Genomic DNA, 16,595 nt, shown 5'->3' with positions numbered 1-16,595 from the left:
CTTCCTCCCAGCATTCTGTTCTGTTTACTCCTCCCACCTATGTTTTAAACTACGAGGCCAAGCAGTTTCTTTTTATTGCTTAACCAACGAAATCAACAGATTGATATATGACACTCCCACATCAAACTAGCACATCAGAATTGGACAGAACAAATAAACAAAAGGCAAAGAGCCCAAGAGAAGGCACAAGAAACAGACCCACTCTTCCACACACTCAGGAGTCCCATAAAAAGCACTATATTGAAAGCCGTAACATATGCACAGAGGATACTCTTTCCGCCTCCTCGCCCTTGGGGTTCCCTGAGCCCCGACGAGGGGGTTTTGGTGGAGGCGGCCCATTGGGACTGTGTATTCATGCTCTCCCACTCTGCAGAGTGTCTGGCTGTGGTCTCTGTTCCCACTGCTGCAGGAGAACTTCCCTGATGCCGGCTGAACAAAGCACTCACCCATGAGCACAGCACAGTGTCATTAAGAGTCATTTCTTGCCCTTTATTGTTTAAACAGTAGTATTTTGTTCTACCCTGTCTTCCCAGGCTATCTATTCTTGTTTAATGTCAAGGATGAGTTCCTCTGGTGGAGTGGGTCTTAAGTCGAATCAGATATTGACTGACTTCTCCCGCAAGCTTCATGGCCACCGTCGCTCTAACATATCTTGCAGGCAGTGATCTTTTTGGTTTATAGAAAAACAGGAAGCAGTTCTCATACACTCTTTTTTTTTTCTTCAGTTTCCCCCACTATTTGCATGTCATTGGTGGGCACATTAGCTAAAAGTTAGTGCAGTAATACTGACGTGTTATGATGAGCCCAAGTGTATGGGTGTCATTAGAATTCCCTTCTGCACTGTGTATTTTATGGGTGTTTACAAGTGAGGAGTTACAGAACCGCAGTACACTTTGACTGCACTAGAAACTGCTGAGGAGGTAGATACTTACTCATGCTTCATTCCCTCTCGAAACTGCTGGCACCCAGTAACCTTCCTACTGTTGCTGAAAGTTGGTATTTTTCAGTCATGTAGTGGAAATAATATAGTTGGGATTCTTAGCGATATGCATTTAATACTCCATCGTATGGATATGCGAGTTTCTGTACTCGCTGACTGCTTCTGCCGTGCTGTGTGCTGTAAGCACTTATCACAAAAGCAGCCAACCTCCAGATTCTGTGTACACACGTCTTCAAGTCTCATAGGGAGCCCGAATCGGGGTAAGAGTATGTTCAGTTTTATGAGAAAACACCAGATAGAGAAGCTCTCCCATTTGGAACTGATCCAGCAGTAAGTGCAAATCCTGTTGTTGTTGGGGTTTGTCCATCCCTACAAACACATACTGGTACCTACTATTTAAGTTGGATACTTCCCTGATTCTTGATAACAGGTCTTTTACAGTGATATATATTGGAGAAAGGATACCGTTTGTGGCTTGCCTTCATAAAAGCTTTAGGTTTTAATCATCTAACTCCTAAAATTTCTGATTCATGATTATTCTTTTGGTATTCCATTTAAAAATAACTTTTCAAACCCTTGGTTACCTTGAGTCTTACACTTTTGCATTTTCCATTTGGGTCGCTAATCTGTTGAATTTTTCAATGGCAAGAACTTTTTTCTCGTCTTCTGTCAGCCTGGTCTCTGTGGTAGTGACCGTCCTCATTTCATTCTCTCCCTTCCTGTTGCCAGAATCAGTCACCATATTTGTGTGGGTTTATTTCCGTTCTCTCCCATGGAGCGTCTGCTGGCTGCCAGCCATATTCTCTTGCTTCCTGTGATTTAATGACAAGTCTCTAAAGAGAGGAGCATCCAAGAGAGAAGCATCCATGCTCCAGGTGTTTGCCATTGGTTTTTCAGCTGTTTTGGGTCTTTCCACATGAACCTTCCAGGTCAACTTTTGAATACTTTGTAGCTGCAGAATCACTTGGTTTTAATTAGAATTGGAATTGTGTTGCAACAGTAGCTGAACTGGGGAATGGTGGGTACCTTAGTGACCTTGACTGTATCTTTCTACCCATGAACACAGACCGTCTCCATTTGCTTAAACCTTCCTTTTCTTCATCGGGATCTCACACTGTCCCTCATGTTCAATCTTCCATGCTCATCGTTAGGTCTAGGCCCAAGTACTTCATAACTTGGAACTAAAATAAATGATGTTGATGGCAAGGACTTGATTTTTGTAAATTGTCCTGGTATGCTGGAAACACCGCTGCTGTTTATTAACCCCAGAAGTGTTCAGTTGTTATTAGATTTTCTTTATTCACAATCCATAGCATTTTTTAAAAACAAAGACAGGTTTAATTTCCTCCTCTTTTACCTGCATGTCTCCTATCTCATTGTGTTTTGAGGATATCCTGTAAGCTGTTGAATAGAATAGATGAGGGGGATCTTCTTGCCTTTCTCCAGGTCTTAATACAAAAAAATCTTGGGTCTCCCTATTGTTCATGATGATAACTATAGGATTATTCTTTTTATATGTTCTTTATCTTCTGTGCTTCTAGGTTGCTGATTGTTTTCATCACAAATGAATATTAGATTTTCACTGTTGATAATTGTGATCACAGTTTTTTTCTTTAGCCTCTGGGGTATAGCAATTGCTTTTCAAGTATTGAACCAGCCTTGTATACCTGTAATAAATTTCACTTGATTATTAATGTATGTTTATTTTCATGTATTTGATGGCACTGGCTGATATTTTGTTAAATATGTGTGCATGTATTTTCATGAGAGATAATGTTCTGTAGTTTTCTTTTCTTGTAATGTGTTTATTTGTTTTTTTATTAGGGTAATGCTGGCCTCACAGAATGAGTTAGTAAGTATTTCCTCTGCTTCTATTTTCTACAAGAGACTGTGGAGATTTAGTTCCATATCTTCCTTCTATGTTTGGCATTTACTTATCAGTAAATCCATATGGGCCTGCTGCTTTCTGTTTTGGAAGGTTAACCCTGGATTCTGTCTAAGGGATAGGTCCAGTCAGGCGATCTGTTTCTTCTTGTGTGACACTTAGTGGTTTATGTCTTTTGGGAATTGATCTCCCACTCTTTTCCACCTTCTCTGATTTTAATTAAACATCTTATGATTTCATAGTTTTCACCTGTTAGCATTTCAGTTATACTCATTTTAGCTTTTTCTAGTGCTTGCCCTAGTATTTGTCTATTTTTATGGCATAGTCTAAGGTAGGAATCCCTTCTTCTCCCTCCACTTTCTGTATATGAAATTATTTGTTCTGACTCATCGTTTAGCTTATCCACTTTCTAAGCTGCACCGTGCTGTATCTCCTGTCAGTTCCCTCTTACCCCCCGCCTGAGAGGAGGGCATTGCTGTTTGGTACTAAGGTTCTATTATTGATGTTGTTATGCTTTTTGTAGAATCCCCAGAATATTGTTCTTTAAAAGTCTTATTAATATATTTATTTTCCTTTCTGAGTAATAAAATGAATCCCTGATACCTCTGTTGCTTATCATTACCTCTTCTCAGTTACTCGTTCTTCTTTGCTCACAAATCATGCGTGTATTATTTTACTGAGACAGTGCTTAAATACAGAAACATTAGCCATCTTAGTTGTTCCTCCACTGCACATATCTCATATCTCCAGGGATTATTTCCCTTCTTGTTAACATTTGTTGTATGAATCTCTTCTCTGAAGATTTGTTGATGGTTAGCACTCTTAGTTTGTCTCTCTGAAAATAAAATGTGTATGAAAAGTTGAGAACTCTATGCTGAATATGTAGTTTTTTCTTGTTATTATTTTAAAATAATGCAATATAACAAGTAGTTATTATCTCGCATTCACATTGTGCCGGGTTTTTGAAGGGCATCCTGGATGGTTTCTAGCATATGGGTGTGTATGTGTGTCAGGGACTTGAGTAGGTGCCTGGGGTTCAGGACTCCACATTGACCCAGTCCCTCATGGATAGTGGAGGCACAACCCTGGTTTGTTTGTTCATTTGGGGGTTTTCTTTTCCCTTTTTTCTTCATTTTTTTCATCTTGCAAAATAGTTTTGCTTGGATAAACAACTCTAGATTGGCCATTTGTTTTCTGCCATGTCATGGTCTTTTGTTTACTAATATTTATTCTGGGCCTAGGTTTGCTGATGTGCTGGTCCTCGGGACTGTCACTCCTCACTCCCAAGGGTCTGCATCTGCTCTTGAACAGTTTGCCTCCACTTGGAGATCTGTGCATCTTCTCACTGGTTAGTTAGTAATAAAACAGCAATAATAAACCGTGTCTTCCAAATATCATGATGTTTTACTAGGTATGTTGTATATGTATTTCTTGCTTAGGGAATGGAATGTTTTCTGATCTATAGCTCTGTCTTTAATCAGTTCTTGAAAATTTCAGCAGTTCCCTTTCAGGTGTTTTCTTTTTAGCTGGACTTTATTGAAATCAGTTGTATCTTGCTAGTCTAACTCGTGTGCTTTGCTCTTCTGTGTGTCAGCCTTTTGTTCTTAATAGTGCGTCCTGGGTAGTTTCAGGTGGGGTCCCAGTTTGCTAAGTTACTTGTGATTATCTGCCTTTTTTACATAATTGTTTGTTACAAAGTTACATTTATTGTATAAAATTCCTATTTATTTTTTTCAGATATGCTTATTTTAATTATCTCTTCCTGTTTGTTTTTAAAATAAAAATTTAACACATAAGTTCTGTTGATAATATCTAGAGTTGGTGCAGTATTTTTGTATACTTAATTAGGGCTATGTGCTGGTGTGCTAGGTTGTCATTTACTATGATCTTATATTTGGTTTATCTCAATCTGAGAGTCCTGAGGTCCTGAATTGAGCATGTTGTCTTTCTCAGACAGTTTCTTCTTGGCAGACTATGTTATATGAATGGAATCATATGGTCATATTTTTAGGATTCTGCCTCTTGAGATTCAGATATGGTATGCCTAGAAATTCAGTGTCAGCAGGCCAGCTCTGGTGTTCTGAATTAGTCCTTGGGAAGAATCACCTTGACCTTCACAGGTACGGATCTATTAAAATGATAATGGCATAAGCAGATTGACTGAAAAGGGTAGCTGAAGTCAGAAACAACAGTGATTGGATGAACTTTATTGGTGGAAAGGATCAGTAATTTAATATCATTGGATATTTGATAAAAGAACCATGTTAGGGGCTAGCAAGAAGGCTTAGCAGGTCAAGGCGCTTGTCACCAACCCTGACAATCCGAGGTCTGTCCCTGGGACCCGTGAAGTGGAAGGAGAAAACTGACAACAGCATTTTTCCTTGGTTTTAGTACATGTGCTGCAGCGTGAAGGCCCGCACATGTGTGCGCACATGGCGTATGCGCACACAATCACACATGTACTAATAGGATAAGACCTTTGAAAAGGTGTGCTTAAAAATTTTAAGCTTCACAAAACCTTATTAACTCCTCAGTGAATCTACACTCGTTTTCCAAAGAACAGAACTTTGAATATTTATACTCCTTGAGACCTGTGTTCTTGCTCTGCGAACACAGACGTTAAGAGACAACAGATGCTGCGAATGGGTGTTCTTTTCTCCCAATGTGGTATAAATAAGAATTACCCCTTTTGTGACACTCCCTTTTTACATTAACATTCCTAAAAGCTATTACAACATACATATTCTATAATTGAAAGGCTTCAGGTATTTTCTACATTGTTGAAAAAATCTGAGTTATCTGTAAATATGATTAAGAAGTCAGTTTTGTTTAATTAATTAATTAATTTTTTTGTGTGTATGTGTGTATAAGGGTGGCAGAGGGAACAGGGTCTATCCGTTGTGAAACCCTGGCTGTCCTGGAACTCCCCATGTTGACCAGGCTGACCTTAAATTAAACTCAGAGATCATCTGCCTCTGGCTCCCGAGTTGAAGGAGACTGGTTCAGGTCACTGCTTCTGTGGGTCCCACCTACTTTGTAATCCCAGCAGCAGTGAGGAGGGTAGAGGAGGAGGATTGAGAGTGAGCAGCCTGGGCCATAGGCTGTGACACTGTCTACTACGGAACTGTTAGAGAACTGGAAAGCCCCCTGTCCTTGGGTGATGTGGCCTGACGTGAAGGAGCATCTTCTTGACTTTGGGTGAAGTGGCCTGCAGTTAAGACACCCATCCAAAAACACGGACCAGAAGAAAGGCTAAAGGGTCTTTAAATGGAGCCAGCATCCGGGAAGAGGGAAGCCGACCCTCAAGGGGAGAAGAGTCCTGCAGAGTGGGGAAAGAATAGAGGTGTAGTCCGACTGGGACTCCGTCTGTGCAGGCTTTCATCCTCTCCACGGTGAGGTGAGCCTGCGCCTGGGAACTGCTTTACCCCTGAGGCCAACTAAGAAAGCAGTAGTTGAACTCTTGGTTTAGCTGTGCAGCGAGTTCCATCCTGTTCTGTGTGGCCCAACGCTGAAAGTGTGTGCATGCAGTAGGAGATAGCTCACTGAATTTATCCCTGTGAATTTCTGCTTCACCTTTTGCTCTCTTTGAACCAGGAAGACAAATAATTCTATTTACTCATACCCGTTTATCCCTTAGCTGTCTTTGTGGCCACTTTAGGGCTACAAGCTGGTTTTTTTTTTTTTTTTGTTTTTTGTTTTTTTGGTTCATTTTTAACTACGAGTCTATTTGGTTTATTTTAAACTAGTAGTCACAAGTAGTTTGAGAATTGCTGGCTACAGTCTTACCATTCAAAAGTTTCAAGCTGCCTCTTGGAGAAACCATTCCTCCCCAGTCCCCTGCCTCCTAGCCACCCTGAGAGAACTGTATTTACAGATTCTGTTTGTTTCTTATCCTGCATTTGCCATTGTCTTCCTGATGATTCTGTATTCTAAGTTGTGATTGCCTATTTGCTATTTTCATAATCTTTATTATAATTCCATGAAGTGCTATTGTGAAAGCAACAGTTTCTGTTAGACAAAGTAGAACAGGGCTTCTTTGTAATGAAGACAGTTTAAAATAACGGATTATAGTGAAAGACAAGTTAAATGGCTTTAGAAATATTGCTATTGCTCATTTTTGTTAGCTATAAAAAGTGAAACTTATATATTTTTTTAAAATGTATTTTTAGCTACCAAAGTAAGTATATATGCGTAGGAAATATTTTTAATTTTACTACATTTTTTTTTTGTGAAGTAGACATTGTATTTGGTGACATAAGGTATTTAGTTGGGGCATAGGTATCTACACTATAATTATGATTCCACTTCAAATATATATATATATATATATATATATATATATATATTAGGATGCTTTTGTAATAGTAAGTTTTCATGTGTCATTTCTAATGGCCTCATTAATAGTTATCCATTTCCATATTTGTAGCTTTACCCTGTCCTGCTATAACCAACTCCATCATTCCTCTTTTGTAAACTCAGGAAGTAAGTAAAAAAAATGACATGTGAAAGAATTAGTTTGGGAGCCATCTCAGACAGAAATACATCTGTATTCCAAAAGAACCACGAAGCCAAGAAGATACTGTGTTTTATTTGTTTTTAATAATAATTTTGTTATTCTAAGATTTTCATAGTATATTTTGATATATCTCCCTCAGCTTTTCCCATATTCACCCTTACTTGCAATCCACCAGGTTTTGAGTTTTAATTTTTTATTGTTTTTAATTTGTTTGTGTCTTCTTCCAATCAAGTTCACTTGTATTGTCTACTTAATCTTGGAAGTGGGACTTCTCCTGCAGTGTGGTAGATCCAGCCAAAGTTATGTCGTTGAAGAAAGCTGACTCTGTCCCTCAGGAGCTGGGAGCATTTGCTAGCTCTGGAAGAGGGAGAGTCCGTGATTGTTACAGTGTTCGCAAGTCCTCCACAAAGAAGCTCAAGCCAGGCAAAATTCCAACATATGGGTAGGGCGGTGTGGGGTAACGTTCACTGAGTTCGTATGTTAGCTACCCTGTCATGTCTGGAGAACAAGGTTGAGAGAAAGTCATCCACCACCTCTGGCTCTTAACATTTCCTGCCTCCAGTTCCCTGAGGGTTCTACACCATGAAGGGCAGAGGGGTGATAAAGCCGAGCACTCTGGAGCAGTCTTCTCGGCACGTTGAGTGGTCACGGTCCTTGGCGTTACGTCCCCATCTGTTCCAAGTAGAGGCTGTTCTGGAGTTAGGTTAGAGGCGTTCTGACCTCAGATCTGCAGTGGACCCCTTTCAGCTCTGTCTGTTAGGTAGCTGGCAGGTATATGAATGTGCTCTCATTCAAGAAACTGGGACTGAGAGCAACTTTGGATCTTATTTTCTCTACTCTCTAGTTAGCTAGTGTTGTTTCTCTCTGTCCATCTAAAATGGAGATGTATAAGTTTTATTGGGCATCTACATTGACAGCTATGGAAATAGAAGCTTACGAAACTACTTTCTGCCCCTGAAGGCCCTTCAAAGGCCAGAGAGACTATAGGATGGTGTTTCGTTCTGCGGTGTAGGGAGGACATGATGCTTCCTTCGCATTGGCCTTCTTCTTGTATCCAGACCATTTCTTACTCAAGGCATGCTAGCCAGAGTGAGCGTGCTTTTAAATGCAAATTCTTGTTTTCCACTCTCTTTTTACTTGTGTGCTTTTAACTGCCAATAGTGTGATGTGGAATAGATGGCGGTGTCATTTCTATTAGGTTTGGTCTTCTGAATCATCTAGTAACATCTGCGAATAGATCACGAATTACCAAAACCATAAAAAAAAAATCAGTGAAAGTCTTAATTCAGTATGTATGTTGGAAAATTTTATCTTACCTTTAGCTATTTTTTTAAAAGAAATATACTTCTATACTGTTTCATTTTTTCTTTGTTGCCTTACAGACTTGATGACAGTTTTGTTTATCTTCTCTCCCCATAGCATACGTATATATTAGTATTTAAAGAAACATGAATCTACGTGAGGCCTCTGTAACCCCAGCACCTGAAAATGGAGGCAGGAAAGTAAGGATTTTATAGTCATCCTCAGCCACGTATTAAGTTTGAGTCTAGCCTGAGCTGTAGGAGAGCTTCTCAAAGAAAGAGAGAAACTAATGAAGGCCTGGAAAGGAAGGAATACAAATTTGTCTCTGTGTGTGTGTGTGTGTGTGTGTGTGTGTGTGTGTGTGTGTGAGTGAGTGAATGGGACAGCAAGATGCCTCCTCAGTTAAAAAATGTCACTTGCAGCCAAGCATGTTGTCCTAAATTCAGTCCCTGGTAGTCACATGGTGGAAGGTGAGAACTGACATCTGCAAGCTGTCCTCTATACTTGGACACGTTGGACACGTGTGCGCTCTCTCTCCCTGTCTCTCTCTCTCTCTCTCTCTCTCTCTCTCTCTCTCTCTCTCTCTCTCTCTCTCTCTCTCTAACATACACACATACTTTAATAACGTATGAATGAGAAATGATAGGCTTTACTAGATTTGCTTAGACTTTCAATGACAGTCCTTCATTATATGACTCCTACTTTCTGCAGTGTTTATAAAACAGGTTTTAAAAAACCCTTTTGTAAGCATAATTCAGTTTTACTTCTACTTAGGAAGTGTGCTTAACGAATACCTAAAGGAGTAACATTTTTAAATAACAGTAAGAATAGTGTTAACTAGTGGGATAGAAGGAACCCAGCGTAGATTTGTCTCATGATTTGAGAATTCTTGTTGAGGAGACTCATGATTAAATGTAGCAACACATTTGGTCACAAAATAGCACAGGTATTTAGAGTGTGGGAAAGTACAGCAAGGCCATGATTTTTAATTTTTAGCATCTAAATTTTCTTTCATCCTCATCAAAAATTGTATTGTTACTGGCATTCTGGCACACAGATTTCTAGCACTTGACAGGCAGAAGTAGGCAAATCTCTGTGAGTTTGAGGTCAGTTTGACCTATATAGTGACTGCCAGGCCAGCCAGGACCACATAATGACACCCTGTCTCAAAAAAGAAAAAAAAATATTATTTTAATTGGTAGATCTTTATTGTTGTCAGTCTGAAAATGAAATTTTAATTGCATAACTGTCATCTAAAATATATAAAATAGTTATCTTAAACCTAAAATAAAAGCCACAAATATGTAAGGGACCATTTGACCTCTCTAATCCTTAAGGAACTGGCAGAAAGTGGTAAGATTTGAACGCAGCGATGGAGTTCTCACAGACAGTGCTGGTCATTCCTCAGTCCTCTAGAAGCCAGTCCTCGTTTGCTTTCGTAAACCTCCTGTCTGTTTGTACTCTCATTAACCTCAGGTATAGCTAAGTGTCTAAGGCTGGGCGCTGCCAGCATCTTTATCGGTAAGTGCAGTCGTCAACCAGAGCACGTGAATTGTTGCTTAGCAGAAGCCAAGATGCTAACAACTGTGCACTAGGATGTGCCTAGTTTCTTTCGCTTTTTCTATTCTCAAGTCTTGCCCAGCTTTCAGCGACCACTGCACAGCTTTAGTGGTAGCCAACTCATTTTAGTTAACTAAAGCAAGAGCCTTTCAGAGCCAGCTTTTGAAGTCTTGTCTCTCTATGGGTGAGTTAGCTTAACTGCATTTTGTAGCCCCAGCCTCTGATGTGACCTGTGAGGTGACTCACAGGAAGTGTTAGCGCTCAGAGGAATCAACCTGTGTGTGCTGTCTCTACACTCGCTGTGCTGTGGGAAGTTTCTGTAGTTACATTGTGGTCTGCAAAGTCTGTAATTGCCGTGTCGGCCTGAGGAAACTTGTGAGGTTTTTGTGTGTGTTTACCCTAATAGCTTTTACCTGGAATACATGGTTTGTGTGTGTTTACCCTAATAGCTTTTACCTGGAATACATGGTTTGCAAATTCAGCTCCAAGTAGGAGGCGTGGCAGAGACAGGTTTAGAAGATTAAGAATATCACATAGGAATTCAGAATGTGGGAAAGTAAAGGTTTTGTCATGAATAGCAGCTACAGAACAAACCACAGACAAGTGAAAGAGAAGCAGAAAAGCCTGGGAATGGGAGCAGTCCTTTCAGAAGACAGAAGGGCGGGGATGTAGTAGGATGGGGCAAACATCCCAGGGTCTTAGGCTAGCTGAAGCTGTAAGCTCCAGGTTCAGGGAGGTACCCTGTCTCACAAAATGAAAATGGAGAGAGAGAAGGACAGATTAGGCTCTGGCTTCTACATATTCACACACACATGAGCACACCTGCATTCACCACATATACAGGGTGGGGAGGGAGGAGCATGTGAGCGGAACGAGGTACTGTGTGAGTAGTTCTGTCACTCCAGGAATTTTTACATGACACCCAATATATGGGTATATAAAATAGGTTTAAAAATCAATTTAACAACAACAGATCATAAAGAAATTTATTTTAAAATAATCTTTTGGCAACGTATCAAAAACAAAAGCAATCTGCATGTTAATGAGATAGATGTGCTTGGTTTTGCATAAGAAATTAAATCTTGCTGAATATTTATTAATATAGGACATAGAATATCAGCACTTTTAGGTTAATGATTTTATAATTGTCAATTCTGAAAACACCACATAAATATTAATACAAAATGACAAAAGTATGTTTAGGGACATTTCAAAAGTTATTGGAACTTCTGCCCTAATCCTTAGCAAAACTTTACTGAGGGTGTGAATGTGTGCAAGTATGTGCAAAGTTTGTCAGCTGTTCATACAGCAGTTTTTAAGATAAAGATGTCTAATAGTACAATCCAGGGTTATACTAATTTAATATGCCTATGCTGAGAGAAGATGGTCGAGGCCTATTACAACTATGCTTTCCATAATGAAGCCATTGTGTGCACAGCTGAAACACTGCAGATCCTCACACAGACATTCGGAGCAGAGGCCTTTGCTGTGGGCCTTTGCTGTGTTAGCACGGTAGGAAGTACAGATGCTGTGTGCTCGGACCTGGCAGAAGAGAAATGTCACAATGTAGCAGGCAATACCTTCAGTGCACGTGGGGCTGGAAATTGTTTGTATTCTGTTTTGTTTTTCGTATTGTGCATCCGTTTTACTGTGGCCAAGTTAATGTATCAGATCTAAGACTTTTAAATTAGACATGCTTTTGAGAGCGCTCCTATTTTTTTGGATTTCTCTCTTTTTCATAGATGAATTTTACTTTTTTTTTTTGCCTTTCCTTTCTTCTGTGATACAGGTGGGTGTGCTTGTCTCATGAGCCTAGAGAAGTTCTAGGACCATGGCTGTTAGTGTGCTGCTTTTGAACTTGGCTCATTTGAGAGGATGGCTGCTAACCACTCCCTTTGGCAACTGGAAGATGGTTTTGATTAAATGCCACCTATGTTAGGAAAGCAGGGTATCGCTTCAACCCTTTAACACGTGCGTTTAAATTAAGCTCAGTCTGTGTTAAATAGTCAAGAGCGCAAACTTATTTTCTACCAGGTGGACGTACTGGTGAAACTCACTTGTGTGTATTTTGACTGGTTTCTATATGAATTTCTTCTACTTCCAGTGTGGATTAGGAAGAGATACCTTGTTTACCATCCTCTCCTCTATTTAAGCCTCTCCCTTTCCCTGTCTTTCCCTCCTGTCTTCTGTTTATGCGCGCACTCCCTTCTCAGCTGTCAGTGAGTCACTGTCTTCCTGTCTCCACACTCAGGTAGTGTCAGTGGCCGAGTACCACCGCAGGATCGATGCGCTAAACACTGAGGAGCTGCGCACACTCTGCAGACGTCTCCAGGTGCCCCTTCTGCGGTCTAAACTTACTCAGAGTGACCACGCCCTGCTCTTAGTGTCCTTCCTCAAGACAAATATCACATTAGATGAGTTTGTCTTGAATGAAGCACTAAAATAAGCCACCAGGAAAAAAATTCCTTTTCGTCTTAAAGGATGGTTTTATCTTGGAGAGCTACTTTATTTATTTATTTATTTATTTATTTATTTATTTATTTATTATGTCTCTTTGCTGTCTTCTTTTCACTAGAAAAGCTTTCACAGCAATCTTCAGCCACTTGAGAACTATTCTTATCACTATGTAGTTCTTTGAGCTATGAGTTTTCATTTAATTTTGACATTGGGAGAACCCTTGGTTTGTGAATGAACCTTTATTGACTAGAATCTGAAAGATGCCAGACAGTAGGAAAATTATAAAAATCTTAATGAAAAATCAGGCTTAGGTATTCCATCTTCAAGGCTATTTCAGCTGTAGAAACTGAATAAAATCTTAATGAGATGAATTGGTTTTGTTCTTGAGGCATTCCTGGGATGGTATTGGAAATACTTTGGGGTAGAATAGGAAAGCCTATTCTGAGCTAGATACATTAGCTAAATTTTCTGAAATAATCTTTGCATTGTTGAAAAACAAAGTAATGAAATTGAAAACTCATTTTTTGGTTTGCGTTTCCTTTTTATGAAAGTATGCTCTGCTCTTGTTGCTTTCCTGGATTGACTGAATAGTTCTCTTTAATTTTTTCAATGCTGCCTTGGATTTCTGTTTTGTTCCGTTTTAACTTTTCACATCATTGAAATAAAGGTAAAATGTGGTGATGTGAAAGTCTTCATATCTGGCTTCTCATCAGAAACAATACAGTTGTAGAACATGTATTGGCTGAAAATCCATCCCGGCCGGACTAATGCAAGAGATCTGCTGGGGGGCCAGGATTCCGCTCCCGAGTGCTGTCAGTCTCTGCCCTCGGCTGCATTTTAGCCATCTGCTCCAGTAGGGTTCCGTGGGTTTAAATGTTTCATCAACAATAGCTGTGGTCTTTATTTGTTAGGAATACTGTGTTTGGATCCTCAAATTAATACAAAATGTAAGACCTAGAAATAGATTATAAAGTAAGTTTTTAATTACCATTTTTGTCATTTTATGAATACCAGTGAGCTTATTCTGTCAAATAAATGCAACCAATTAGTCTAACCTTTATTCATGAGCAAATTCATTTTAATATTGATTGTTTGATTCCACGAGATGGAAAGTAATTGTTTTAATAAGTAAATAATAAAAGGCAGTTTTACAGAATGGTAGCATCAATGAAGCAAAAAATACAGCCCAATGAAAAGAGTTATCATTTCTAGTCTACCATTTTTAATGCAAAAAGTCCTGTTAATAAATTTGACAACTTTTGTATTTTGTGTGGACAAAAGATACGAGCACACACTTTAAAGAGCACTTAGTTAAGAAGCTCCCTGGCTCCCTTTCGTCCCTCAAGGCTAAGCTGTGCATGCAAAGCTCCCTGTCCCCAGAAACAGGAGCCATAGCACTTCTCGACAGCCTCTCTCGTGTGGCGGAGGAAGCACACTTGTTCTAAACTCTTGTACTTTGGGCACTGTTTGTCCTTTGCCCTTTCAAATCTTTAGCCACCTGTGATTAATAAGGTTTCCTTTAATCAAAAGGCTGGAATTCGCAGAGTATCACAATTGTGTATTAACACACTGCTGCTGTTTGTCATTTTAGATTACTACAAAGGAAGACATAAACTCAAAGCAGTCTACCCCAGCGAAAGCAGACCTGGAGTCTGAATCTTTCCGACCAAACCTGAGTGACCCCAGTGAACTCTTATTGCCTGATCAGATTGAAAAGGTATGCCATGTCACCTGCTGCGTCTGAGTGTGTGCGGTGAGAGGGAGCGGCCTCCAGTCACTCTCCAGCTGCAGGGCCACTGCTGCTGTTCTGCTTCATGAAGAGTAAGTGGGCAAAGGACAGCAACCCTGCAGCGGACATAGAGTGTGGGTGAGACGTGGGAGTGGCTGATGCCTGCAACCCCTGCAGCTGCAGCGGACATAGAGTGTGGGTGAGACGTGGGAGTGGCTGATGCCTGCAATCCTGCAGTGGATGCTAAAGTAAAGTTAGGCGAGAAACTGGAGTGGCCAGTGTTTGCTTCTTGTTCTGCTTTTTAGGGCAGGGTCTTAGTGTGGAGGCTGAGCTGGACTTCAAACTCCTGGCTCCCGGCCTTAGTCCTAGTGCTAGGATGCTAATGCTCACCACATCTGGTGATCTTTGATTTGACCTGCGCCTAGTTACATGGTGTGTGTGTTTTCTTATGTGTTTGTTATCAAAGTTCTAGAAATTAGAAGTTATTATTGGGCATATTTTTGTAGGTAAATAAAATTTTCATGTAGAGACATTAATTTGTTCAGTGCCCTGCAACTGTAAAAGATTTTCAAGCTTTGATAATCTGACGCCATATTCCACTTGAATAATCAAGCTAAAAGTTGACCCAGTATTTCCGTTAATTCAGTACAGCACCAGTGATAAGTAAGCCATCCTTCTTATCTCTGTTGACATTTTGGTTTGGCATGACTCATTTTCTAGTAGACAATGATATTTCTTGATAAGAAGTATGTGATTTTTATTGAAACAGCACAGAATCAGTAAGAAGACAGTACCTGATGTTTTTTTCTCAGTCTGCATTTTATATGTGTGATTAAGTTCCATCTGTTGCTACTTGTAGTCAAGTAAACACTAACCTTTGTTTCTCTAAGCTTACGAAGCATCTTCCACCAAGAACCATTGGCTATCCATGGACACTCGTGTATGGTACTGGGAAGCATGGCACAAGTTTGAAAACCCTTTATAGAACAATGGCAGGCTTAGACACTCCAGTGCTGATGGTGATTAAAGACAGTGATGGACAGGTATGGACAGCTAATTGTGTAGATCCTTTGTCCTTCAGCAATAACTTTAGTGTACTTACTGGATAAAGTGAATTTTAGTGCATAATTTCTAAGTATTATTTTATTGTACAAGGCAATACTGAATATTCTAGAAGCTAAATGTAAGCCTAATAAGTAAGAGTTTCTGTGTTGAGAGAAAACAATAATATGGTAGAGACCATTTGATCATACCAGTATCCTTAAATGTGAACACAGAATGCTAGGTATGCCAGGAGCATAGAAAAGGGGTTGGTGTCTGGAGTAAGAGTGAGGCCTACAGAAAGAAGAAAGGTTGGCAGACTCTTCAGAATGAGTAGACAATTTAAAAGTACCTTTTTAATGTGTTGTTTCTGTCCAGCCACTGCTATCTGCATGGCACGTACTCCTTTCTCTTTCTAAAAAGTCCCCTTCTGCTTTCACATCTTGTGGGAGACATGGGTTGTATGTCACATTGTGCTTTGTTAGGGCTGTTTGCATCAGCATAAGCTGGGGGTTATATCTGGAGCATGGGCCACCTATCAGTGGCTACACCAATGAAAAAAATGACTCCTTCCCCATCAGTAGTTAATAGGTGGTTTTTAGGAGTTAAAGGTCATTGCACAATAATAGAAGCAAAATCACAGCTAGAAAAGAAAAGCATTTGACAGTAATGAGCGAATGGAAAAGAAGTATCAGTTAAAGATAATGAGTATGCTGCTAGTACCTAACCTGTGTTTGGTATGTATCAGATATTTAACTAATTGTCCAGCGATTGCTTATTCTTCAGAAGCCTGCAGATTAATAGTCATCCCTATTTTATACTTGAGTTAACTTTCCTCAGCTGATAAACCCAAGAAGACATGTGAGAATCAATGAAAATGAGCCAGCTATTACTCATAGCATATGGATGTGTTGAAAACGTAATACTGATTTAAAATCACACATTAAACCAGGTGGTGGTGATACACTCATTTAATCCCAGTACTTGGGAGGTAGAGGCAGTGACCTGTGGACCTCAGTGAGTTTGAGGCCAGCCTGGTCTACAAAGTGAGTTCCAGGACAGCCAGGATTGTTACACAGAGAAACCCTGTCTTGAGAAACACACACACTCACACACGCGCACACACACATACATACATACATACACACACACACAGAGAGAGAGA

The 16,595-nt window shown here is 39.9% G+C and overlaps 1 protein-coding gene across 11 annotated transcripts in view; it reads left to right on the top strand.

The window, feature by feature from the left end:
* The window catches only part of Oxr1 (oxidation resistance 1), a 354,230-nt gene that overhangs the window by 332,151 nt on the left and 5,484 nt on the right, over positions 1–16,595 (top strand). For 8 of the 11 annotated variants that reach the window (XM_005367518.3, XM_026789478.1, XM_026789476.1 and 5 more), the window contains 3 exons: positions 12,455–12,535; positions 14,252–14,377; positions 15,280–15,432. In XM_005367518.3, coding sequence (XP_005367575.1) covers positions 12,455–12,535; positions 14,252–14,377; positions 15,280–15,432 — 360 coding nt within the window. The remainder of the gene's footprint in view (positions 1–12,454; positions 12,536–14,251; positions 14,378–15,279; positions 15,433–16,595) is intronic. The other 3 variants (XM_013353914.2, XM_005367519.3, XM_005367521.3) reach the window with 1 other exon arrangement.

Source organism: Microtus ochrogaster, unplaced genomic scaffold (assembly GCF_000317375.1).
Source record: "Microtus ochrogaster isolate Prairie Vole_2 unplaced genomic scaffold, MicOch1.0 UNK19, whole genome shotgun sequence".
Taxonomy (NCBI): domain Eukaryota; kingdom Metazoa; phylum Chordata; class Mammalia; order Rodentia; family Cricetidae; genus Microtus; species Microtus ochrogaster.
Note: the sequence above shows the minus strand (reverse complement) of the source record. Positions and strands in the feature narration are given on the sequence as shown.